Here is a 25,808-nt window from a genome sequence, read left to right as displayed (position 1 = left end):
GGTGGTCATTTTGTAGGTCCTGTAGGAGTTTCTTGGCCTTCAGCAGTGTTCTAGAAAGAGTTTTTCTGCTCAGCATGCCTATAGCTTAGTCTCTGCCTTACGATCAAAAAAAAAAAGCATTGGTCACTGACCATGATCTCTCATCCTGAAGCTCTGGCCATCTCTTGATAAGGTGTGCCATACAGCGTGCTTACAGCACTGGAAATAAAGGCAACGGGAAATCAGTCTGTGCTTCCACAAGACCTGTTTGCTCTAGGGAAAGAAGTTGCAGCACTTTACAATGTCAGGAGTTTCTCAGTTGTCAGGAGATTGACGTTTCAGTACCAGCAGAACGTGTTGCTGGAGTACAGCAGCTCAACAAGGCCAGCATGCATTTCACAGGCGACACTGTCTGCTACACCGAGAACAAGTTTCTCTCTTCCAGATGTTTCCAGATCACAGTTGTCTTTCTGCAGGTAATTCTTTAACCAAGTCATTGTGTAAATAAATGAATCACTTATTTTTCTACTACTTATGTAGTAGAAGATGCTGATACGTTATCTTCCAAATTTTACAATGTTTAGTGACGAAAATTTGTGTTTACTATGTCCATTTTGTACAAGGATTGTGTAGGAAGAAAACCACTGCTTTATTTATGACCTATTTTTCATATAAGTATTTCTTTAGTATTCGAATGGGCTTATCCTGGGAAATACTTCTACCCAGTGAACTTGCCCTACTCAATTTCCAGTTCGGTAACCAAACTCAGTTAAATACTAAAAGCATTTTTAAAAGTAAAAGATAAAATAAACACTTTTTTGTGTAAGGACATAGTACATATTTTGTAGTTAATATCTGGGTGGCATCAACTATCTGTGTGTTACAAACTTCAGTCAGCAACTTCCTTTTCTTCGGCTCTCTGGAAAAATATGAGACACTGCTGATTATACAGTGACTGAATTCTGGAGAAAATGTTGACCATATGTGCGCCTCTTACTTTTTTTGGCAAATAATACAAATCCTGAATAATATTTTTATATCTTGGTAGTACCCACCAAACAGTTACTTTTTATTACCAGTGCATACGCAACAAGTTAACGCAGGCCCAATGCTACATGGAGCGTTCTGGTAACCCCCAGACAGCCCCTTCATTTGCTTAATTCATTGCAGGTACTGCCCGTAGGCAGGGATGGAGGCTGGTTGTGCCTGCCCTGGTCAGGTGCATGTCTGTGGAGCAGGCGCTCCCTGGGCCAGAGCTGCCCCAATTCCCAGCCCAGGTGACAGGGTGGCTGCAGGAGCTGCGGGGAGTGCAGTGGAAGGAACAATTGCTTTGCGGTATTAAACTTCTCAGGAAAAAAAGAACTGGATTGTTTTATATCCATACACAGATACTTACATTTGTACCCAGACAGAGTTTGAGCCTATCAAAACCATGCAGTGCACTCTGACCGCTGTGTATAATGCAGTGAAAGTTTTGTACTTGGGTGCCAGCACAGCCTCTGGTAAACGCACGTGTGTACCCTTAGCTACACCCATTTCCTTGATGCCACAATACTCTGTACGGGAGGGTCATCACCAAGTTATCGTACACTTTTCACCTTCTGCAAGAAAGTGGTGGGAGATAGGGGTGAGCAAACTAATGGGAAAAAAAGAAACAGGTTAGAAAGGGATCTGGATTAACACAGTAAAGGTATGCAGCTGTCTCAGCTGTCTCATTTTCCCCATAAGCTAAGGCTTCTGGCAGTGGCCAGTGGCAAAAGCTGACATGTCTTTCCCTGCAGAGGTGAACCCGAAGCTCATTGGGGCAAGCAGGAACACAGTCCTGGGAGCCACAAGTCAGCCTGGCCATGTCACTGTAGGGCTGGATTACAGGTACTCAAAATCTGTGACTTCATCTTAGATGTATCTATGGTTTTGATCTTCTACTTTAAAACCTTCTTTGTTGCTTAGGCTCAGTAGTGTTGTTCAAAGCTGTTCAGTGACTCGCTTTAAGATTTATTTATCGGCTTTAACATTAATGGCTTTGTTATCCTCAAGCAATTGGGTTGCTTGTTTTTTTTTTTCTTTCTCTCTTCATCAGATGGTCCAAGTTGCCTCTACCACTGTTCCTGCCAGTCTTTTGACTTTGGCATGTTAATATGCAAAAATCTCAGCTCCACAGATGGTACAACATCCTTATCTCATATTTATTCTCACCATATATTTAAAAAATAAGGCTAATATTGTTTCAACTAAGTGCCTGTAACCTTTAAAGTAAAACTGTTGCACAACTGTTGAAAAAGGGAAACACATTTTCTTCTCTTTAGGTTCTGTCCCCTTGAAGATCTAGACAACCGTTCAAAGTTAAAAATCAATCAATTGTAGAATTAACAATATAAAAGCTTGCCACTTTTATTTGCATACAAAACAGAAATGAAAGAGGTTCACAATAAATTATCAGTGTACTCCCACAGAACATTCTTGTGTATTTATATAATGTGGGTGAAAAAGAATTGCATAAACATAAGGCTTTGCAAAGGGGTAATAGCTGGGTTTAAGGAAACCTGATAATGCATTGTTCTTCGGTGAATTTAGTAGGGTTACTCTGCTAGTAAAAGCAACTCATCCAAAACTAAGAGAACAGAGTCAGCTGGATAACAAACATGGACCTCCCCGAATGGTTCTGTACAGCAACTTAACCAGATGAAGATTTTTTAGATGCAGGTTGAGTACTGTCTCAAACAGTACTCTGGAAAAAGATCTACAAGTGATCCTTCCCCATCATCTAGCACCAACCCACTAACATACTAAGTTTCTGGCATGCAAGATAATCACCTTTATTTTGTGTGTCAGCTGGTCACGTACATTTATTTTCCTTTAACATAAGAGCTTGTAAACATCTTCCATGACAGGTCAGGTACCCGAACAAAGGGCCAAATATAGATGCACATAAAACATTTCCCTTTCTGAACAGTTCATTGAGAGGGCTTTTTTCCGTTTGCCCTTTTGTGCACTGGAGCCTTGACGCTTCTCTTGGCTATCTTCCGTGTGAAGCGAGTAATTCCAGGGGATCTCAGTTCAACAGCTTCCATCTCTTCTCGAACGGGAGTAAACTCTGGTTGAGCAAGATGAGGTGATGGATAGGAGGACTGGGAGTATGGGGACGGGAGGGGGTAGGACCCGTGAACTACATACGGCTGTTGCTCACCATCATAAAGGTCCTCGGGGTCATAGATTTGGTAGGAGTTATGTGGCAACTGCACTACGGGGATGTCTTGATCGGTTGGCTCACCGTATCCACCTTAACCCACCACCACCAAGAGTATTCATATGGTTAACACAGGAGAAGGGGAGTAGAAAATTAAAGCATTCATTAGGAAATTGACACGTATTTTATATATATATATATAGCGCATGTGTGCATAGATATCATCTTTAAATACACATTTTTATTCACATAAAGGAACAGTGAAAACATTTAATAAAATTAATAAGCTGGAGCAATTGGAAACCCACCAACAGACAGCCAAGTTAGTTGGAAACCACCACCAAAATTTGTCTCATGTCCAGTTGTAATACGGTGCTTATTATACACTGCACAATCTGCCTGCTTTAGCTTATTCCAATTACGGGCTAAAATATATGATTAATGGGCAAAATGGGTCAGGCAATAACTTTTAGCAGTGCAGGGAAGCTAGGTGCATGTACAGCTGCCAGTAAGTTCATTAGTGGTAGTCAACATCGTTGATGGAAAGCACAGAGAAGTTCAGCATCCATATCTGACCTTCAGCCAAATGAGAACTGAACCAGAATGAGTCTTTCACCTTCTGGATTGGTAGCCATTGTAAGGGATGGGGCCTTCGAACAGGAGATGAACAACAGGGAAGGGAAACGAGGAGGAAAGGAGAGGAAGAGACGACAACAAAAACATTCACGTGAGTAAAACGTATGAATCAGTTCACGGGCAGATTAAAATGTAAACATCAAACAAATACGCCTTATGCATAACATTTGTAGTAACTAGTAATTTGCTAAAACAAATTTCAATTTTAGGTTGGGCAACACCACTTTTGGTAATTGTGTTAACTTCCTCCCATGGCTTTACCGTGCTCTAATGAAAAGGAAAGTAAGATATACAGAAGACTTAGAAAGAACCACTTTCTCCAGATCGTTTCACTTGTTAATCACGGACACGTGCACCCCTGTTTCAGGTTACACTATTACAGGTTTAGTAACGTTCATGCTGTCATGCCATGAAGAGGAAGTGGAGCGACACGTTGTAAAAACTACAAATGCTCAGCTCCGCTGTCACAAACATGAGGAGAGGGGGGACTCAACACACAGAGCGTTCAGTTGAGGTGGAGCAGGCTCATGGACTAACACAAAGAGGTACAGGACAAAAAACCCAGTATGCTTCATCCGTTTCACAGGCCTGAATCAGATGGTGGACTCTGCTCGCTGCGTGGCCCCACAAAGAGCAGCGGCGTTGGACATGCGTGCGTGTAGGGAGCCAGCCGCATTTTGCCAGTAGCCTCCAGCTTACTTTGGCTGTTAGAAGGACGCGCTCCTTTTCCTTACCGCCCCACCTCTGAAACCGGGCGGCTCCGACCGCAGCCTACTCACCTCCCATGCCGTACCCCGCGCAGGAGGAAGGGTCGCAGTACCCCGGGGGGCCGGAGGGGCCCTGTGAGCCGGGGGGCCCCGTGTGGCCGGCGGGACCCCGCGGGCCCGGGGAGCCGGGAGGTCCTGGGCTGCCAGTTCGGCTTTCTCCTGGAGGCCCTGCGTGAAACGGGTAGATAAATGTGTGACTGGCATCTTGTAACAGCAGCGGGTCCAGGCCGCCTTGGCAGCGCCGCAGGCCTCGTGCTAGGAGGAGACGGCACCAAGAGCACTGCGGCTACGTCCAGGAGGCAGCTTGAGCACGGGGGCTGCAGCTCCCTGCTCCAGCTCCCCCAGGCACACCGAGGGAAAGGCTCCAGCCTCTTCCCTGTTCCTGAGAAGCCGCCGCGCTGGCTGGTGCTTTGTCTTCCGTGCCAGAGGCAGCTTCTAGCCAGAAATTTATACTAGAGTTTCTACTGAGCACGTTTCACCAAGTGCCAGACGTTTGGGAAGGCGGCTTCATGGGGGAGGACAGCCCTGGATGCCAGCATGGCTCTCATGTCCACCCACTAGTGCTGTGCCTTGATAGCAATCCTCTAATGAAAGAATATCCTGACAAAGTCAGTGCAATTTTATGCTGCTTTCAACAGGATTTGAGTATCGGTCTGTTTTTTCAGGAGCTAAATCTAAATCCCTTTGATTAATGTGCTGAATTCACGTACATTTCCCTCTCAGGTTACAGTTAGGTATGGCCTTGGGTCAAATAGGAAACAAACGCAATCAATCCAGATTAATTTTTACCTACCAGACACCGTCACTGAAAAAAAAACGAAACTTAAAACATTAGAAAGGAGGGGTTTGGAGAAGCAATATATCACAGGGAAAAGGAAAATTCTTGTGTGACTGATGACACCATTGTGCATCATAGTAAGAGCCTTACAACAGTGGGGTGCCTAAATGCCACCTTCTTCGCTGCATGAGCCCTAAAAGTGGAGGACACAGCCACAAAATTCCTAGGTGCCTTTCAAAGGGGTGAGAGCAGCGTAACCCAGCTGCCCCAGCCGTAACGACCTTACCTGTAGATCCTGGTGGGCCTCGGGGTCCTTGAGTTCCAACACCCGGGTTGCCTTTTTCTCCCTTCTCGCCCGGTAAACCTAAGGAAATGGCACTCATCAGAGCCACATCCTGCACAGCGCCGTGCAGTGGTTATGATTTAACCAGGGCTATGGTTCCATCCATTACTTTTCACTTAAAAACAGAGGGGAGAGGAGAAAGGAGGTGAAATAGAGAACTATTAGGTTCCTTTTTCCTCCCTTCTTCAGTAGCCTCTCAAGGGAATCACGGTGTCCCTGGGGTCTTAACCATTCCTGCTGCCAGGGTGGATTCATCAGGGTGGTTTACGAGGGCACAGACCAGTTTCCAACTGCGCTTCCTGCTGGAAGGCTGCTTCTGGATTATGCCAAGGTCCAACTATAGTAAGTCAGAAGAACTGTCAGAGCCTCACAAAGCTGTCTGTAAACTATGGGACCCAGATTTTTAACGCTGCAGTCAATTTTCCTTCAAGCGTTCATCCACCAACCAGTGGTTCATCACAAATGGTTCCAGAAGAAAACTGAAAGTTATCAGAAGGCCTTAAGCTGCTGAAATGCAAGAAAAGTCTCACCACAGCCAGAATTCGTCCCCCAGTTGAAGCCCAGTCTAAGAGCTTCACAGTCACAAAACTTTATTTTCCAACACACGCTGCCATACGGTTATGTTCCTGCACTTGCTTATGGCCCTGAATTTCTATCATTGGGGCTGATCCGTGAAGGATCTAGGAATCCAGAAACAGTACGACATCCTTCCAGCTTTCCATCTCCTGCTCCTCTACCGCTACGGCATCCTATAAAAACACTTCTGCAAGCAGCGATCACAATGAGCGGTGTCGAACTGAAGTAGGTGTCAAAACTACAAATTCCAGACCCTGAGTTTCCACCGGCGACTTGGAAACTCTCATAAAGTCTGTGTTTGATTTGGATGGTTCAGAGACACAAAACCCAGGCTGGTTGTGGGACCGTCCCCCCATTTTCCAGACCTCCCAACGCTGGTAATTGCTCTCACTGCTTCCACGCTTTCAGAATGAAAGCCAGCATAGAGCACCTTCATGAAAACAGAGTAGACAGAAAGAAGTGCTGCTAGCCTCACTGAGGCACACTCTCCAATTTCAGCTGACTGGCCTGCTGCCGTCCCTTCTGCTCAGGTAACTGCTGCATCGAAGGAAAAACACCTACGAGGCACCTCCCGGGTGACTGCGTCCAGACTCTCGTTTTTACAAGGAGCCACAGAAGATTTTTTTTTCCTTTCTAAGCCAATTTCTGATGGATGCAAGTAGGAACAAGCTTTAACGGTGAAAGATTTTGCAATTAAACCCAGCACTGACAATGCATTGCTCTCCTTGAGTTTGTAAAATAAGGGTGTACAGGAAAGCAATCCGGTGGGTGCGTGTTTGTCTCACGTTGGTTGTTGGGCTTTCGATGGAGGTGTAAGCAAAGGGGGGGTGGGTCCCCATGTGGCCCCAGGAAAAGGAGCTCTCTTGGTTCCCTGGGGGCTGATACCAAGACCTGAAACAGAAAGGGAGGCAGGGAAACCCCTGTTTCCTGCATTCTCTTCCCCAGCTGAAGACTTGAGAAGCACCAAGGTCTCCCACGCAGCACCCTCGGGGACTGGACAATCAGAAATCACAGCAGGGAGGGGATTCAGGATCCCCTGGAGAGTTCTGGGTCTGCTGCTGAGCGTGTGGCCACATGGAGCACTGAGGCCCTCGGCACAAGGACGTGGACCTATTAGGACAAGACCAGAGGAGGGCCATGAGGATGACCAGAGGGCTGGAGCACCTCTCCTATGAAGACAGGCTGAGGGAGCTGGGGTTGTTCAGCTTGGAGAAGGCTCCGGGCAGACCTTACAGCGGCCTGCCAGTACCTAAAGGAGCTACAGGAAAGCTGGGGAGGGACTCTGTGTCAGGGAGAATACAGCCTCCAGTCTCCTGAAACGGTGCTCTAACCATCCGGTCATGAGAGCAAAGCTGGAGAAGAACTAGCACCCCCCTCCCTTCTCTCAAGCATCCCTCAAATCTCATCTTCCAATTTTCCATCTTGTTTGTACACAACTGCTTTCTTTTACAACTAAATCAGTTCCCACCTGGCTTTTTACAGGCAGATAATGAGAAAGCTCTGGCCAAACTGCAAGATTACTAAAACTTAAGTGAAAGTGAAGGAGTCTTAAGTGTTTGAATTACTCAAGCATCCTGAAATTTGCCAACATCTTTTCTTCTGGGATTCTTAGCGATGTAACTCTTGGGATTCCTGTTCTCTGAGAGTGGCCTCCCACTCCAGTACAGGCCTCCTGTTTGCAATCTAGCATTTAGTTAGAGCACAGACTGCAGTTTCAAGCTGCAGTGCTGTTCAGCACCTTTGACGAATGACTGCACTGCACAGCCCATGGCAGGAAGCAGTCCTAGGTGGCAGGGAGATGCTCTAATCCATTTTTATAGCATGGGGGGAACCTGCCAAAAAAACACATCTTCTGTGAATTCCACACATTTTAAAGATGACTTTCTCATGCAAACCTCCTGTCCTGCATTCCAAATGCAGTTTCCAGACATCTAAAATTTGCTTAGCCCCTTCAAACACGTGGAGAGTCTCCTCTGCAGTTCTCTACTTTTGCTGCAGGCTTTTTAAACAAGAGGAATTCGTCGAGACTGTCCCTTTCCATACGTGCCCTGTAAGGAAACGCTGGCTGTTTGCAAAAGGCACAGTGTGTGTGTGTGTTTGTGTGTGGATTACTTTGTTCATAACCAGACTGGCCCACGATAACCATGTGTGATCTACACAGATATTTAGTGTGATTGTTTATCCGACATTATGATAACATTAAATGGTGACCTCAAAAACAATTGCCACAATATTTTCAAATCGCTGCCTTCCATGCACTCGGTTATTCTTCACACACACAAGTACACGCAGCCATACACGATGTTCCCAGGAGAAATTCCAGTAAGCAGCGATAAAAACAGAACAAATCTACTCGGGCTAATAATAAGACGCTTGCCCTGGGACACGCTACGAAGCTCTTGCATGGGGCAAACTTTCTTTGAAATCATGTGGATATCCAGTTCCTAGAGCAAACACACTGGAGGCCAAAAGACAAGTTTGCTTCAGGTTTCTCGCAGTCTGCTTTCCAGAAAAGTGTACCCAAGTGGAAGACAACATAAACACTGAAGCAAGAATAATCTAGTCCTACGGCAAACCTCACACGAGCTAAAATCAAGCACTCTGTGAGCTCCACTAACAGGCTTCCCATCAAAGGGCTTTACTAAGCGTAAGCAGATTCACATGGCCATGGTTAGCAGCTCCCTCCTCTCAACAACATTCAGACTTCACCCATTGCTCTTTACATCACCCAGAAACGACCTCACTCCTGTGTTGGTTACTCCAGTGGTTAATCCCTGGTAGGGATAAAAGGTATGCATCAAAAATTGACATTTGGGTTAGGGTGGCTTCAAATCCTAGTAACTGTTTACAGGTTCATGCCTGGACATACTTCAGCTACACCATCCATCTCTCCCCCTTCAAGTTAACTGTTTTTATGTCTCGTCCCTAGCCAAAATAAGCAATGGCTTGGGTTCAGCCCACGGAGATCACAAGCAACTGAAATCAATTATTTCCAACTCTCTGCTAAAGATCTCTCTGATAGCATCAGTTATTAAAAACAAAAAGCAAGATCGTGAACACATTCCTAGCAAAGAAAATTAAATGTGCATGGCTTCTCCACAAAGAAAAACCCAAGGTATTGTTCTTTAAGAGAATATTGTCATTTGGGAAGAAGTGCATATACAGCAACTGAGAAAAATTAAAACAGGACCTAAAATCCTCCTCTTTTACAGATGCTCAGTTGTAACCATAATATATTATAACACTAGGTGATTTATATTTTTTTTTTATCTAGATGAAGCTAAAATTGGAAATAAAAATATTTGACTCAACTGGCAAAAGTTCCTTTTAATTCCATTAGAACATTGCCATCAGAACCACAAACATGGGGCATTTGATAACATGTTAAACTAACCCATTCCTATAAAGCCAGACAGCAAACACAGATGAAGCTGTACTTGAGTACACTGACATTCCACTTGAGAGCCTGGGTATTTGTTGTATTTTAGTAACAGTGAGATAGAGTGAGTGGCCACAAGTTTTGTGCATCGCTTCAGGACACGTGATAAGGGCCGAATTCCACCCAATGGCAGGACAACAACTGCATCTTCACAGCATTTGGAAGCTAGAAGTGGATCAGTGTAACCTTTACTATGGATTTTATGTTATTCAGAAAACCACTGAAGTATTATAAAAATACCTGAAAAAAAAGATAAATAGAAAGAAATTGTACTGAATCTTTGCCTTTTTATATTATTTTGCAGAAGCTGAACTACTTCCTGAGCACTCAGAAGCCAGACACTAGCTATTTAAGTCCCAGTTCATGCACACAAAATCAAAACAAAAGCTGTTGGAGTGAGCTGAAATAAAAATAGAAACCAGTGCTGCGAACTAGTTAAAATAACAGAGATCAGTGCTGTGAATAATCAGTTTGGATGTATTTTTTTTCCAGCTCCTATGTTTATGCAAATATGTAAAACAGCAAAGTCCTAGTAGTTTATCTGGGATTAGATATCATAACGCATAAGACAGTGGGGCTTCCTTGATCTTTATGACTGGTTTGATGGTCTGTTGGGCCACCACTAAGATGTTAATACTGCTAACAAGCATACAGGGGTTTCCAGAGATGTTTCTGCTCACGTTATTAGAAAACTGAGTAACAAACATGTTACTGTGATCCCGATCCTTTCACTGACGTCAACACAAAAGACTCTGCAAACTGAATCTGTCAAGAGAATGACTTCTCCTCCTCGCCGAGGTGGTCCTTCTTGGAATGACTAGCTCCGTGTAGTCCTAGTGAGAGACCGCATTCAGGAATGGGACAGCCTGGACCTAGAAGTTCAAGTGGAGGTTTCTAACAGAACTCGAAGCCACTCTCTCGATCCAAGTCTCCTTCCAAAAAAATCTGATTAAAGCCTGGCAGGCTGACAAGGTAAACAAAGGGGAAGAAGCTATTGGCCGGGCAAATTAGCAGGGAAGTTCACTGGTTTCGAGATCTTCCACTGCTGACATTTTCCAGTAAAGCTCTCTTCGGTGCCTAATTTTGAAGCAGTTCCATGCGCTGCTTCCAAGGTCCCCATTTGTCACAGGTCTAGACTGGATGGGTGGTGGGCAGGAGAGGGGAGGGAGAGGAACCAGTGAGCCTCCCCCCACTTTTTTTCTTCCTGCTGTAGCACCTTTCCGTTCAGTTCAGGGCCTGTAACAGGTTCTTGCAGCAATTCAAACAGCTCAAACTCAGAGAAAATACAAACAACACCCTACTAGATAAACAAGTGGGTCTTTTTTCCCTTCCAATGCCTATTAGTCTTTAGCGTGCCCTGCTGACACTGCTGTCACCGTTCCAGTGCATTTTCTGTATTAAGGACGGAGGCTGACTTCTCAGAGTTGCTAATCTGGCACTGCTCTTAACATTAAATTAACCTCACATAGAGCCAAAAGGTGGTGACATCAGTGAAAAGAAACACATTGTTCCCAAAGACTCCAAGTGGCTGGCTGGAGATCTTCATGACAGGACTGTAAATCGGGACTTGCAGAACAAGTAAAATGCAAACAGTGCTTCAGAAGACAGCAGGGGGTGATGGGTTTCGAGTTCATTTACCCTCCTCTCTGTAGTCACTGGGAGCTAAAAAAGCTTCCGTCCAGAAGCAGAGCAATTTTTATTTGTTAATTCACTGTATATGTAACTAAGAATGAAGCGAGAATTGGGAATGCACAAGAAAAATCCGATCAATCTCCTCAAACACGAAGCTGGTAAAAATAATTTCTACTTTTTGCTGCTGTGGTTTGGAGTTAGCTTAGAGCAATCCCTTAGAAGAAGACTATGAAAATGTCAAATCAAAATGTATCTTTCTGTTAAATAAACTGCTGCTATATCCATCATGCATCAATCTACAATTTCAGTTGTGTCTGAAGAAATTAAATCCTCAAGACTAATCAATGAATCCTTATTTTTCCCTAGGTTCTGAACTAGCTCCTTCCCCTTCCTTCCAGGTTCTGTTCAAGGTTGTAGTTATGTGAATGTCCTAAAAACCATCCTCACTCCAAATGAACTAGCTAATTACTTAGTATTTAAGTTTACATATAGATTCTTCATTCTTAAAACAATCTTCTTCTAAGCTATAAATACAGTAAAAGACTCTCAGTTTTTGGCATCACACTTCAGGAAAATCTGCAGCGTTCTGGCTGACTGATTATATTTCTTGAAGTATGCTCGATAAGAGCTTGCTCTCTACCAAGTATGAAACTCCCCACAAGCACAACCTGCCAAAATCAGTCCCTTCTAACATCAATTATCTACAGAGACAGTAAAAGGAACATAAAAGCCACATTGAAGTGCATTATTTTGTTATAACCACCTCATACTCTTTTTTTAACATGCTTTTACTGTTTCAGTACTCACACTCTTGCCAATGTTGATTCCTGAAGATGAACACTACCAACAGAAAGTTAGCCCCCACCATGTTCCATTGACGTGACTGTATCTAATCACTCTGTGACTTCACGGCACTACAACATGCAGGTCTGGGGCTCGGCACAACAAACACAATGGGCAATGCACGCTAAATACTGGATGGGTTTCCCTTTTTATACCCCGTGCTTTTGGTTTCTCCATTCTCCAGTAAAATATTTTGTGTGCTTAAACAATTCCTGCCTGAGAGGCCATTTAAAATACATGAGTATGACTATGGAAGCAACTACCCTGAGATCTGCATTCATTCTCTGGGTCACCACTTTTGAAAACAGTTCCTAACTTGCTGCCTCTTCCAGTTTTCTTTCATCCTTTCCTCTGCCCTCTCCTTCATAATTCTTTCTGGACAATGTCTTCTCTCAACTGGAGCAGGCAGCACCACAACTGAGAGGCCAGGACCCAAAATCATGCCTCTTTTTTACAGAATTAGAATTATGGTCTTGAGGAGAAGAAAAGACCAAAAAACTCACAGGTCCACACAAAGACTTTATCTTCAAATCAATGCTTTAACGCTGGCCGTCATGGCTACTGAGAACTAGAACTACTGAGTTCCCGAACTGAAACGCCTTCAAAATAATTTGCTTTTTAAATTCCAGTTGGCAGATTTTGTAACAGCAACACCAATTCATTGCTCTTGAACACCACAGTTGTCTCTTGGGCTTTTGGTCACTTCCTTGTGTGAGGGTCTTCAAAGCACTTTTACAAACACAGACTCAGTGCTACCTCTGTGAGGTTTGTGCTATGAAGATTTCCAGGGTTGCATAGAGAGTAAACCAAAACATGGAACTTGTTTCTTTATTATACGACGCTGGAGGAGGAAAGGAGAAAGGGACAGAGCCTACAAATAAGAATATAGAGAATTCTTGTACGTGAACAGTTCATTATATTATTTCTCTGTGATCTCACCATTTCCTGTCCTTGATCCCCTAATCCCTTATAAACTATGATTTTTTCCCTCTTCTGACAAACTTGCTCCTTTCAAATGACCATAACTCAGAAATCTTCTGATGGACACGTCCCAAGTTCAGCAGAAAAGCTCAATCTTTCTGCAACACAAACCTATCAGTTTTGCAGCTGACCTTCTCCAATAGCTCCTTTGCTTACACTTAGAAACCTCCCGCTTACTGCAGAGTCCTACTACAATGCAAATGTGACGTGCACAATTAGATACCACCAATATTCAACACAAGTTATTAAACTTGTCTGATCCTATCAAATCACACATTACCTTCATGACTAAGAGCTTTCATTATGGTCTGTATTGAGCTCAACAATCAGCTAGAGAGAAAACTTTGTCCTCAGAAAACATTTATCCAGGAGACAAAAGCCACCACAATGTATCAGGAAAGAGAGGTATATTTTTGTATACATGAAGCACGAAGCCTACCTCTTTCTCCTGGTCTTCCTGGTTGACCAGGAGTTCCTGGAAACCCTTGCATGCCTGGTGATCCTTGCTCACCCTGGGGCCCTGGAGCCCCTGGCCGACCTGGCTCCCCAGGAGGTCCTGCAATGGTTCGTGTTGAGACAGACTGGCTTGGAATCTGGTTCAGGATTGAGTTATATCTGGCCATATGACCTGTCAAGAGAAAAGTGTCATCGTTTTCAATTTGCAGTGGAGAATCTGGTTCAGTGAAATTTGAAAAGAGCACTGGCAGGTCCTCAAGGCTGTGGCCTGTCGTGCTGGGGAACTTCAATAATGTGAAGTTGTGTGTTGTTGATGGAGAAACTGTGGTTTAGGGAATATATAGAAAAGGCGAAGAACTATTGTCTAGAATCTCATTTCCTTGCTTTGATGGGGTTTTTGGTATTTTGTCTGTAAAATTTTAAAATTGTTACCACAAAAGCTTCTGTATACTCTAATAACTTGGAGACAATTCAAGGTCTTTTTTTAGATATCTGATGGTAATGAGCTGTAGTTGGACACAAATTCAGTTGAACATAAATCTAATTGGACTATAAATACTGACAGCCTAGCCTAAAATGGACAGATCCCCATGAATGCTCTGAAAAGCATCATATTTATAAGCAATTGTGGCAGGAAGAGATGTATCCTAGAGATAGGAGCACATGAACTATCACTGTACTTACCCTGGATAAGTTGTTCACACACTTGACGAGCAACAGCACGCACCATTGCTTGGGACTGGAGATCACCCTGGATAACAAAAGCAGCAGTGTAATACAGTTTTACATCATTTCTGTCTTGAAAATGCTCAGTGCAATGAAAAACATTTATTACCCCTGAGAGATTATATCCTTGCAGATGAGAAAAAAAGCCTAAGAAGTTTAGGGATTTCCCTGGTTGCCATTGCTGTTTTTAGCCAGCAAACAGAGGTCTGAGAAGATAACCCTAGTGAGAGATTTGGGAATGTGCTTAATGCCATATATTTCTCACCTTCAAAATATTAATATAGCTATATATAAGGCAGTGACTGGAATAGAAGGAAGTTTGCCTGATTGCACAGGAGAAAACTATTGTGCCTGTAAACACAGAGAACAATAAATCATCGCAGAAAGCATTTTACAAAATACAAGGCCAGAACAGAAAAAATATGGCAGCTAACAAGTGAGCACACTTACCCGCTCACCCCTTTCTCCCTTAGGTCCAGGAGCACCCTATGGAAAGATTCAATACAAAATTAATTCTCGTTTTGATCCATCTTAAAACTTTTAACCCTTAAATATTTTGTCCCTTGCAACATGAACAAAAACTAACAAAGGTTTCAGGAAGCTATGTACCAATAACGAATATACTTTTTCCATTTCAGTACTCATAAAAATGTTCACCTTTGCCAATTACACGGAGAGTATATGACTTTCTCAGGGGTTTGTCACACACTGAATTCTCTTGTTTAAAATGGCAGCAAGAACAGGCCACCAGGAGATATACTTTCATGGCTCAAATGGGTCTAACATTAGCATTGAATATGAAAGGCTGATGGGAGACAAAAGTTTGTAGCATTTGTAGAAAATTTAGTATGACAGTCAAGATAATACTGTCATGCTGGTAAAGATCATTATGCATTGGGACAAGATACATGGGGCAGTTACAACCTCACCAACGGAGGCTTTGGGGGTAGGCTAAATATCCCTCAGGAGCTCCCAAAGCAAGGAAAAGTCTGCATGAAGAGTTAACCAGCTGACTGATACATGCTTAAAACATCGTTTTTATCCTACCCTGGGAGGGAGATAGGGACCTATGAAGACTGCAAGATTATTTTTAGGCCTATTTTATATTGCTCTATTTTGGGGAAAGATAGTGATTGAAATTCAATTAGTTTTCACCTACCGAGCTGTTTTTGTAGAACTACTAAACATTTGCGGTAAAGGTCTTACATGGCTCACAGGAATATCTACACTCTAGGAGATTTAGTTGAATTATCTGCAACATGTGTTTGGATATGAATTGAACAGGCAACATGTTATACATTGATAGTAATAAGTTCCATAGCTCATCAAATCTTACTAGATTTCATGATTGCACTTAGAAACTATGCAAAATTGGGCATGAGGTTATTACCTTTGCTTACACATTATTAGTCATTTCACTCCCACTTAACCAAATAAATATGCTTGCATTGGACTAGGTCTCCAAAGCAAAATGGATTTTGAAAAAATAAAATAAAATCTGTTTTAGAGGTCCACTGTAAATCTTCTAGCTCTGTCTTTTATGTAATTTATACACTCATTTTATAATTGGATTCTTTTCTTCTAGTTAAACTGTTTTATTTGATAATAAATGAAATAATATTTGAAAGAAGAACTTAGTGTTAGAGGTTCTTAATACAGACTTTAGGGGTAGAGGGTGTAATTCTGAATGGAATTGCTGGTCAAATTTCCCGCAGCTGAAATTTAGAATACTATTACAGAAAAAGCCCTGATCATTAGTCAGTTGCCCTGACGTAAACATGAAGTAATCACTAAAGACAGTTTTTTATTCATACAATATTTTCACAGTTTGAAAGTCAGAATAAAGTTATTATGGAAATATTCAGGTTAATCAAAAGGCACACTTTAACTTGTAAAGCAAAGGAATAAAAGGAGAAAGCAATGACACAGTGACTACAAATTCATATACCATTAATTTTTACTTCCATGATTTAATCTTTTCTTTTGACTCTCTCATACCAGTATTCCAAACACTGTATGTAAGATCAACAAATAAATTAGGTATGAAAAATGAACCAAGAAAGACCAATATGACATTCTGATTAACTAGCTGCAAAAAGATTGTAAGCTATAAATCCTGAGGAGTTCTGAAAACAGTGAAGCCAGAATCAGAAACCAATGAATGCACAAGAGCGAATACATTCATATTAATGTATTTTACTCACAGGAGCTCCAACATCACCTTGTGGCCCCTGGCTTCCTGTAACACCTGGAACACCTGGAGCACCAGGTATGCCCTGCAAGGAAGAGAGAAAGAAAATACTTATTGGTGATGGCAATTAACATCCATGAGGCCCACTAAGAGAAATACTGTGATGGAGAGAATGTCCACAGAGCAATATTCTTTCACTTAGAATTTAGGGATCGTTTAGAGATGCAATGTTAAGCACAGGTACATATTGAAAGAAGAAGGTCACACCTTTTGTGGCAAAGTGTGATCCTTTACAAAATCCTATGGCCAATGATTCAAATAAGAGGTAGATTCAAATAAGAAGCAGACCATTTTTCTTTTTTTAAACATTACTGAAATTGAAATAAATAAAAATTATCCTTACCCCCCCCCCAAAAAAAAAGATTAAAAGTTCCTTTTCTGAATTTCAGAAAAATTATTAAATCTGCTTGCTGACCTCTACCTCCTGCTCTACAGAGGAGCCAAATATTATGAACCAAACGTTAGGCATAGAGTTCTATTTATTCTATGTGATTAGCAACACATGTCATTAATGGAATGACAGAAAAGATTTGGAAAGTACGTTAAATAGGTAAAACATTTTTTAAAAGCACTAAGTATTAATTTAATAATTAAATAATTAAAATTTTGCAGTGCCAGAAATGAATGTAATTTAACTGCAGCAGAAAAAACTTCGACTGCTCCTTACCAAAATTATGGACATGGAAAATTTTTTAGTCCTGTCCCGATAGCAATCAAGGTAGCTGCTGACGAGAAGCAGCAGTGACCTAATCCAGCCTGTTGTTCAGACAGAGATCTAGTGTGGAAATGAAGACAACAAAAGCAGGGAACGCAGGGAGTGTGAGATTCTACAACAGTGCTGAATTTGATCTTGATCAGGTTCTTTTATACCTTCTCCACACAAAAGGAGAAATGCTACAAATGGTCTTTCTGTGGTCACAGAATCACAAATGAGTCCTAAATTGCCGGTGTTTTTGTTTAATTTATATATACGCCACAGATTCACAGGCTGCCAAGTTGCTCATACCATGTAACCTGTTCTTATCATCTGTTTCTAGATGAACAGGGAAAAATCCCATGCAATAGAATTTTCTCATTTCTGATACTACTTAATAAAATAAAACATATGAATAAATTCAGTGAGGTACTGTGAATTACTACAAAACAATGGTTTCCATTCAGAGCTCAAAAAATAAGTGAGTCTTTTACAATTACTGAACTGTTTTCTTCTGTTATTTTTAAATTTAGGAGCTTATTACTGCTTCAATTTATTAGTTCAGTATTCAGAAGAAGAAAAGCAAAAATCAGGAGACTGTCCATGGGATTTTAATTTTTTAATATCTATTTATTTCAATCAGTACAAACTCTTATGTTTTCTGATCTGGCCAACTGTAACAAAACAACTTAATACTGCCAAGTTACAGTGTATATTGTTTGTATGATAAAATCCTTTAAAATAGTAAACACAAACACAGATGATATTTACACATTAATAACAAAATTTTAGGTCTGGATTTTGACACCCTGATCCAGATGATTGTGGATTTCATTTGATCTACTTGCAGAGAAGGGGACTGTGCTCAGAGTCAGCAGAAATCTGGGCGTTGGTTTTACATATGCCATATCACAAATAAAATAGGTTGTGCTTCAATATATCTGCACTACTCCACATCTTCCTGGTATATTTGAACTGTTCCTGACCAACAGGTTACCACGGACTGGGCAACCCAACAATTGTTGGGCTGACAGATAATTTCCCTTCAGATTACAGGAGCATAATATAGAAACCTTCTCCCTTGACTTAATTGAGTATGAGCAAAGTAAATAGCATGAAGATGGAGTGAGAAAGGCATTTCCAGGGAGCAAACATGGTAGGTACATCTAGACACAGAAAGTTCTGCCAGTTGAAGACCAAAGATGGTAGTAAAGAGAACTAAGACGCACGTGTTGCAGGAAAAAGAGCACCAAGAGCACAGCCCTGAGAAAAGTACTTGAGAAAAACTGATTTGAGAGGGTGGTCAGGCACTGGAACAGGCTCCTCAGGGAAGTGGTCATGGCAGCAAGCTTGCCAGAGTTCAAGAAACATTTGGTCAATGTTCTCAGACATAGGGTTTGATTTGTAGGTAGTCCTGTGTGGAGCCAGGAGTTGGATTCCATGATCCTTGTTGAACCCCTCCAACTTGGGATATTCTATGATTCTCTATGATTCTATGCATTGAGAATACTCAACACCATCAGCAGTTTTATCTAAGTTAAATCTGCCAAAAATGTATTAACCTTGTCTAACCACCCCCACTGAGAAGATGTGAGACTGATTCCAGAGGCAACATATATCTTGCTCGGAAGGCAGAATGTGGCTTCTGCTGTCTTTCTTGATTACTTTATTAGATTATCTGAATACCTGCACACACCTCCAGCCACAGCAAATCTGAGCAATTCACTTCAACTAACAACCCTAACTGGAATTTCTTACAAAAAAGAAATTCTTGCCCTCAATGTTAACAGCATTAATTTCCCTTATATAGTGCCATTATTTAGCTCAAGAACAAACTACCAATCTCTTGGTGGAACAACTCTCTCTCCTTCCCATGGGAGACATTTTTTTCTCGAGCTGAGTGAGAACGGAAAGCAATGACACTGGACAAGCAGCTCTCTGCCAGCCCTGTGAGTCATGAGAATTTCAGCTTCCAAGGAGAACCCTTGGCCTTGGCCTATCCACTGATGCCCAGATAACAGAGTGACCCCATAATCCCCCAAAGTCCTGCTTACTTGTACAGTAACAAATTCCATGGGCAATACTCACCACTGGGCCAGGAGGTCCTTGTGGGCCTGTGGGTCCATCTTTGCCAGGAAGGCCCTAGGAAAGAAAAAAATGTATATAATATTATCAGCTTTTTATAAATAATTTGTTAATCTGTTCCATTTCATTTAGAAGGGTATTTCTCTTTTTTTTTTTTTAATCTTTTTTTTTTTTTTTTTCTTAAATTAAGAACTGGTGGTAGTGTTTTTTTTAGAAGAAAATCCTCTTATTTGCCCTGGGGAGGGTTTGTTTCTGGAAAGGAGCTATAGCATAGCCAATACTTTAAAAAAAATCCAGCTATAGTCTCACTGTATTTTTGAAGTAAGAAGTAGTAATACAAAATCCTTTTGTAATGGCACTTTTCACCTCTGGGTGAATTTCTCTTATAAAGCTGCCGTAACGTGGCAGATGAGAGGGTACACTGGCAAACTTCTCTCCAACAAGATGCATCCTGTTCTCACTGCTTGCAACTGTTCGCAGTCCCATGGATTAAGTGCTGAAAGATGGTAACTGCGAGTATATCTCTCTGCCCAGCAATACTGTACACATGTACAAGCTATCACAGAGGTCCTGACTCAGGAAGCAGCATAATGAGAATTCGATAGGAACACTCATGTGGTTTACATTATGAACATGCTTCAGAGCTTCCAGAAATGAGAGCCAGAAACTAAAGATAACTTGGAGACTGGAAAGCAAGCAAATCAGAGAAGAAAGACTGACCAGATGTAGAAGAAAATACACTATCAGTAAAGTATTCTTGCAAATTAACCAAAGTACACACTTTGTGTCCACATGCTATAAAGCATGGGTTTCTGAGCAGCCTAGTGATAAGTTAATTACTTAATTAATATACAAAGCAAAAAGGAGAAATATGACCTTATTACTGGCTCAAGACCAGAATCTAGACATATAAGTAGAAGGAAAATGAGGCTTTGAAAGTGTTTGTGCTCACACACAGAGTAAAGAACATTCTAGTTCTTGGTATCCTGTAGAGCTTCAGAAAAAAAGTTTCTTTTTTGTTTTATACTTTTTTTTCTGATTTTTTTTTCTCTTACACTATTTTAGTAATTAATATGGCATGAACTAGAATTAGTATGCTTTACGTAATCTAGAAACTGAATCAAAACTGCTATCATGTGGCATAAATAAATGATTTGGGGATATTATCTCTCATGTACCTGGGAAGGATTGTTTTAAATTCCACCAGACAGGTGTTTCAATGGTAAAATAAGCCATATAATCAATTCATGTTATGTCAGCTATGCATCCTTTGGCTTGATAAAGAAATACTTTCCTATTTCATAGCATAGCCAATGATTTCTGAAGCTTCAAGGTACAAAGCAGGACCTCCATAACAATAAGAACAAAAGCAAACATATCACCACAGTGGCACTGAAATAAAGATACCGTAGCACAGCAGTTATAGGACATATACAGAGAAACGGCTGCAAGCCCAGCTCAACCCAAATAAATTTCCACAGTAAGGAAAGCACGTTCAGACTTCAAAATTGGTATTTCTAGAGGAAACCAAGGAATGGCATGAGAAACTTTGAAGTGCATTGCAAACGATGAAATTGGTTTTCAGACACTCTCAGGAAGAAGCATTTAGTTGAAAAAATTCAATGACAGCTGCCAGCAACTTTATAGTAACATTGAAGCCCCTATAAGATAACACAAATTACACTATCGACATGTTTTTGTAATCTGTATCACCTTCAGGAAAATTGACACCTTCACATTTACATGCATATTTCATTTTCAAAGCAAAATTTTAAATCTCCACTTATTTTTGATCAGTGCTAATGCAGGATGAAAATTGGTTGGACCCTCCTAAGTGCTTAATTTTCCTAGTGGGGAAGGAAATGGAAAGCCTTCCATTGACTACTAAGATCTAGCATAAAAATAACATTGTACGTCCATCCCTTCTCCCATCCAAGTTAAAGAGTAGAGCTAACAGAACAATCACAAATATCACGTTTTCTTTTAATATAATTCACAATTTCTTTCTTCTAAGCACTGTTCTTACTTTTGGCTGCTCAGGAATCATCTTCCATCTACTCTCCTAGGATTCATTTCTCTTGGCACTGTGTCTGTATTTCTTGGCCACATAGAATCACCTCCTACTGTACTTGTTAATCGTGAAATTGGCTATTTATAAATGAAGTCAAAGAGAGGTTTGAATCACGGGAGAGCATGGAGATATCTGTTTGGTCAGGTTAAAGGCCAAACCTCTTTTTTTATGCTGCTCTGATGTTACTCAGATCACCTGATGGCCAGAAAGGATCTGATACTCATTCTCAACTTGTGAGCAGCGAGCAGAGGAGATTAGAAGGTAACAGGAAACTGGCAGACAGACTGTGAATGTATTTCTTCTGGCTCTTTCTCCCATTATTTTTGGTCCGTGTAATGCAGAGGAAATACAGCACTGTGAGAATTCACAAGCTGTATTCAGAGCACTGAAGCCTTAAAGATGTTATTTGCTCTTCCATTTGCTGAAATTTCTTCTTTGCTTAGCTATCTCTAGAATGGCTGGAGGGACTGCACAGCACAACAGCACTTTATCTCTGATGGGGTCATAGGCAGGATAGGAATGACTGTCTACAACGACAACCAATGGGCCACTGCATGACCAAGAGCAGGATGGGAGAGATTTAGATGTGTGACCTCAAATGCAGGGCAGTTTAGACTCAAGATGAGTATTATTTTGCAAGGTCAACTTGAACTGGAGCATATTTTGCTAACAGCATGAAAAACAGTTGTGGAGAAAAAATATAGCTGCAATGATTTATTTTTATTTCTTATTTTTAGAAATATTATTATTATCTGGAATAAAAATGGCATCACGGAATACAGGCACCACCTAAATCCCTATAAAACCTCAACCCTATCGAAGACAGTGGAGACTGACGATGACTTCACTAGAAGCTCTTCAGCTTTTGGTAGCTCAAAATTTGTTTGTGGAGAAACAATTGTTCAAGTAAGACTAGACACTGGCAAAACCTCAACTGAAGCTACCGAGTTCAGGCTTGAAGGACCTCCACGTACAGCTTTTGAATATGTCTAAAAAAAAAATGAGTGCAAGCTGGGACCCATGACTGCTTCACCTTTCTTTTCTTCTTTTTCTGATGAAAATTTCAAAAAGTAATGCTCCTCCTCTCAAAACACCCCGTGACCATCAGAGAAATGTTACTAAACACTTTCAGTGTATTAATCTGAGGTGTAGCTCCCAAAAGATTTTGAACCAACATGAGCTATTTTCAATTAAAGCTAACACAGAAAAAGAGCAGAAATGTGGCTTTTGGGAAGCTTTGCTTAGAACACAGACCTTTTATTCAATCACAAAAGGCTAGTTCTGTCTCAGCACACAATCAAAATGTTGACTGAGCATTTCCTCTCTTCCTTGTGAAACTACCAGTGCTGTCTGTGAGCTGATAGTCTGAAATCAATTCCTTATTAATTCTTCATAATTTAAAACATATTTTTTGCATATTTTTGTTAATTACTCATGTTTTAACTTCAGTGTTTGCAGTGTGCTACTAAAATGAAAACCTGGAAGACAAGATTCCTTTCCTTCTGTATCTGCATCCCTCTGACTATGTTTTTGCTTATAAATTAAACAGATCCCTAGAGCAAAAGACGTGGCACAGCTCCTATTGACATGCATAGCTGCACTTCCGCGCCTTCCTGGAAAAGAATCTGTGGTTCCTAGGGGACAGTGGATTGAATGTGAGTCACCAGTATTACTCAGTAACAAACAGGACCAACCACATTCTGGCTGCAGGAGCACAGCCAGCAGGTTCAGCAGCAGGTTCAGCAAAGCCATCCTTCCCCTCTGTTCAGACTACCTCTGGAGTGCTGTGTACAGTTTTGGTCTTTCCAGTACGAGAAAGATCAATGTACTGGAAAATGTACAACTGAGAGCCACCAAACTGGCCTGGAGTTGGAGCACAGGGCATTTGAAGACAGGCTGAAAGACACCGAGCTGAACATGAGCCAGCAGTGTGCCCTTGCCACTAAGAAGGCTTGCAGCATCCTTGGCTGTGTTAGGCAAAGTTTTGCCAGCAGGTCAATAGGGGTGATCCTTCCCCTTTACTCAGCACTGGAGAGGCTGCACCTGGAGTGCTGTGTCCAGTTCTGGGGTTCCCAGTCCAAGAGAGACAGGGACACACTGGGAAGAGTCCAACGGAGGGCTACCAAGATGGTCAAAGGACTGGAGCATCTCTCTCATAAGGAGAGGCTGAGAGAGCTGGGACTGTTCAGCTTGGAGAAGAGGAGGCCCAGGGAGGGTCTCATCAATGTGTATGAAGACCTAAAGGCAGAGTGCAAAGAAGACAGAGCCAGGCTTGTTTTGGTGGTGTCCAGTGCCAGGACAAGAAGAAATGTGTACAAACTGGAAGAGGACAGGATCCATCTGAACATCAGGAAGCACTTCTTTACCATGTAGGTGACTGAGCACTAGCACAGGTTGTCCAGAGAGATGGTGGAGTCTCCCTCCTCAGAGACATCAAAAGCCACCTGGACATGGTCCTGGGCACCCTGCTCTGGGTGTCCCTGCTGAAGCAGGGGTTGGACCAGATGGACCCCAGAGGGCCCTTCCTACCTCAACCATTCTGTGATTCTATAATTAGGTTTCTCTTGCTGCAGCTGTGTAGATCTGTCCTCTCAAGTGGCCTGCATTTTACAAGAAAGAACAGGGATTGCAGTTGTGACCTAACTTTGGATAGTAGCCATGGAGATATGGGAAAGGGACGACTTTTCCCCTCTCTACCTACACATATAAACAAAGGTCAGTCTCAGTCTGCTTCCAAACTTTATATTCTTGGCTGAAAAAGATGAACCAAATGCACAAGAGAGTCTAATTACAGCCTATGTACTCACCAGGAGCATGACATCAGTTTGGATTCTCTAGCATGTGCAATTCAAACTGTATCTTTCAACAGGATATCCTTGGGAGAGTTGGTAGAGAAACACAATCTGTTCTCTTTAGTAAAACCTCTCTATGTTGCCAGCTACAAATATGGTACAGTAACAGTGGACACCAAACAACCACACCCCAGCTATAAAATAAAAAGAAACCTTTTTCTACTTTATAAAATTTTTATGACACTCTTTTATAACCAGGATCTGATGAGAGGGCAGGAGAATGTTCCTAGTACAGATTCTGAAATGTAGATTGAAACCAGTGACCAGACAGGTTTAAAAATATCAGGGATAGTCAGAAAGTTTGCTTTGTTATCACAAAATACATTTCTTCCTCTGATTCAACTTTCATACCGTATTTTTGTTACATCACACTTTTTTTTGTTGGGAGGGTGTTTCATTATGAAAACGATCTTTGTATGAATTCACACCACTGACAGGAGATGCTGTAGTTTTCCAATGAGCTATTAAAATCCAAGACAAGCAAAATAAAATAGGGATTAAAAAGCAGAAAGACTTTTTTCTATATTAATGGCTGAATTAAAATACTAAAATACTTTCTCAACTGATTTCAACAATACGAATAGAATTGATGAATGCTAGAAATCAAAGCAAAAAGGAAGGAAAAAGAATTGTAAAAGTGAACTGATCCCAAGCACCAGCAACTGGAGGAAAAAAAGCTTGATTCCAGGACTTCTTGAGTCTAATATCACATTATCCCCAGTTTAGTGAAGCTCTCAGAGATCTTCCAATAAATAACAGTCCCAAGCTTATCTCCCATTTAAACTGGTGTGATTTAGCCATCTGTTTAAGTGCTTTATGGCACTGGTTCCATACGATAAGTAAAATATTTCAATGAATAACAAATACTAACAGGGAAATGATGGCTAAGCTTAGAATAAGAAAAAAATCTCAGTTCTGGTAGTAAAATAGCTGCAAAACAGTTCGGCATCTTGGCAAATGGGCGGAAGCCCAACAAAGGAAACAGTATTTAAAAAAAAAAAAAAAAAGGCAATTTACTTCTAAGGAATTTTCCAGTTCCCCTTTGCTGCTGCTGCAGTTACGTCTTTCATAATTATGCTTTTCTCCAGTGCTTGGCCTTCAAAGAGACTGTGGTGAAATCATTGGTTTGAATCTTCACCCATTAAAAGCAATTTTATGTTGTCATAACTTCATGGGAATTAAATGAGTTAAAACACCATAAAACTAGTCTCACATCATTGTTTGTTGCCATAGAAATAATTGCTGCTGGACAATGTTGCATAAGGGTCACACTAAGACATTAGCAGGCTAACAGACCTCCTTCTATGTGATCTAGGCTGTTTATCCAGTTCCTTTGATTAATGCCAGAAGAAAGCGAACACATGAATCAAGCATGATTACTCTATCTGTAAAAAATGGCAATTTCTTTAATTGCTCTGCCTCATTATAGACAACACTGGGGTCTTCTATAAAATAAGCACTGCATGCCCTTTCCAGGTTGTATCAAAAGCCTTTGCTACCCTAGTCCTAGTC

General features: G+C 41.4%; 1 protein-coding gene across 4 annotated transcripts in view; it reads right to left on the bottom strand.

Annotated features, from left to right (window-relative positions):
* Nucleotides 1-2,337: 2,337 nt before the first annotated feature.
* Nucleotides 2,338-25,808, bottom strand: part of COL14A1 (collagen type XIV alpha 1 chain) — a 125,361-nt gene continuing 101,890 nt past the window's right edge. For 2 of the 4 annotated variants that reach the window (XM_084507421.1, XM_084507422.1), the window contains exons 41-48: nt 19,377-19,430; nt 16,548-16,619; nt 14,794-14,829; nt 14,302-14,368; nt 13,601-13,789; nt 5,634-5,711; nt 4,582-4,737; nt 2,338-3,259 (exon numbers count right to left, since the gene is read on the bottom strand). In XM_084507421.1, the coding sequence (XP_084363547.1) occupies nt 2,934-3,259; nt 4,582-4,737; nt 5,634-5,711; nt 13,601-13,789; nt 14,302-14,368; nt 14,794-14,829; nt 16,548-16,619; nt 19,377-19,430 (978 nt within the window). In that variant the 3' untranslated portion in view covers nt 2,338-2,933. Of the gene's footprint in view, nt 3,260-3,331; nt 3,817-4,581; nt 4,738-5,633; nt 5,712-13,600; nt 13,790-14,301; nt 14,369-14,793; nt 14,830-16,547; nt 16,620-19,376; nt 19,431-25,808 lie in introns of those variants that run through there. The other 2 variants (XM_084507423.1, XM_084507424.1) reach the window with 2 other exon arrangements.

The sequence above is a fragment of the Aythya ferina genome (assembly GCF_964211825.1).
Source record: "Aythya ferina genome assembly, chromosome: 2".
Taxonomy (NCBI): Eukaryota; Metazoa; Chordata; class Aves; order Anseriformes; family Anatidae; genus Aythya; species Aythya ferina.
Note: the sequence above shows the minus strand (reverse complement) of the source record. Positions and strands in the feature narration are given on the sequence as shown.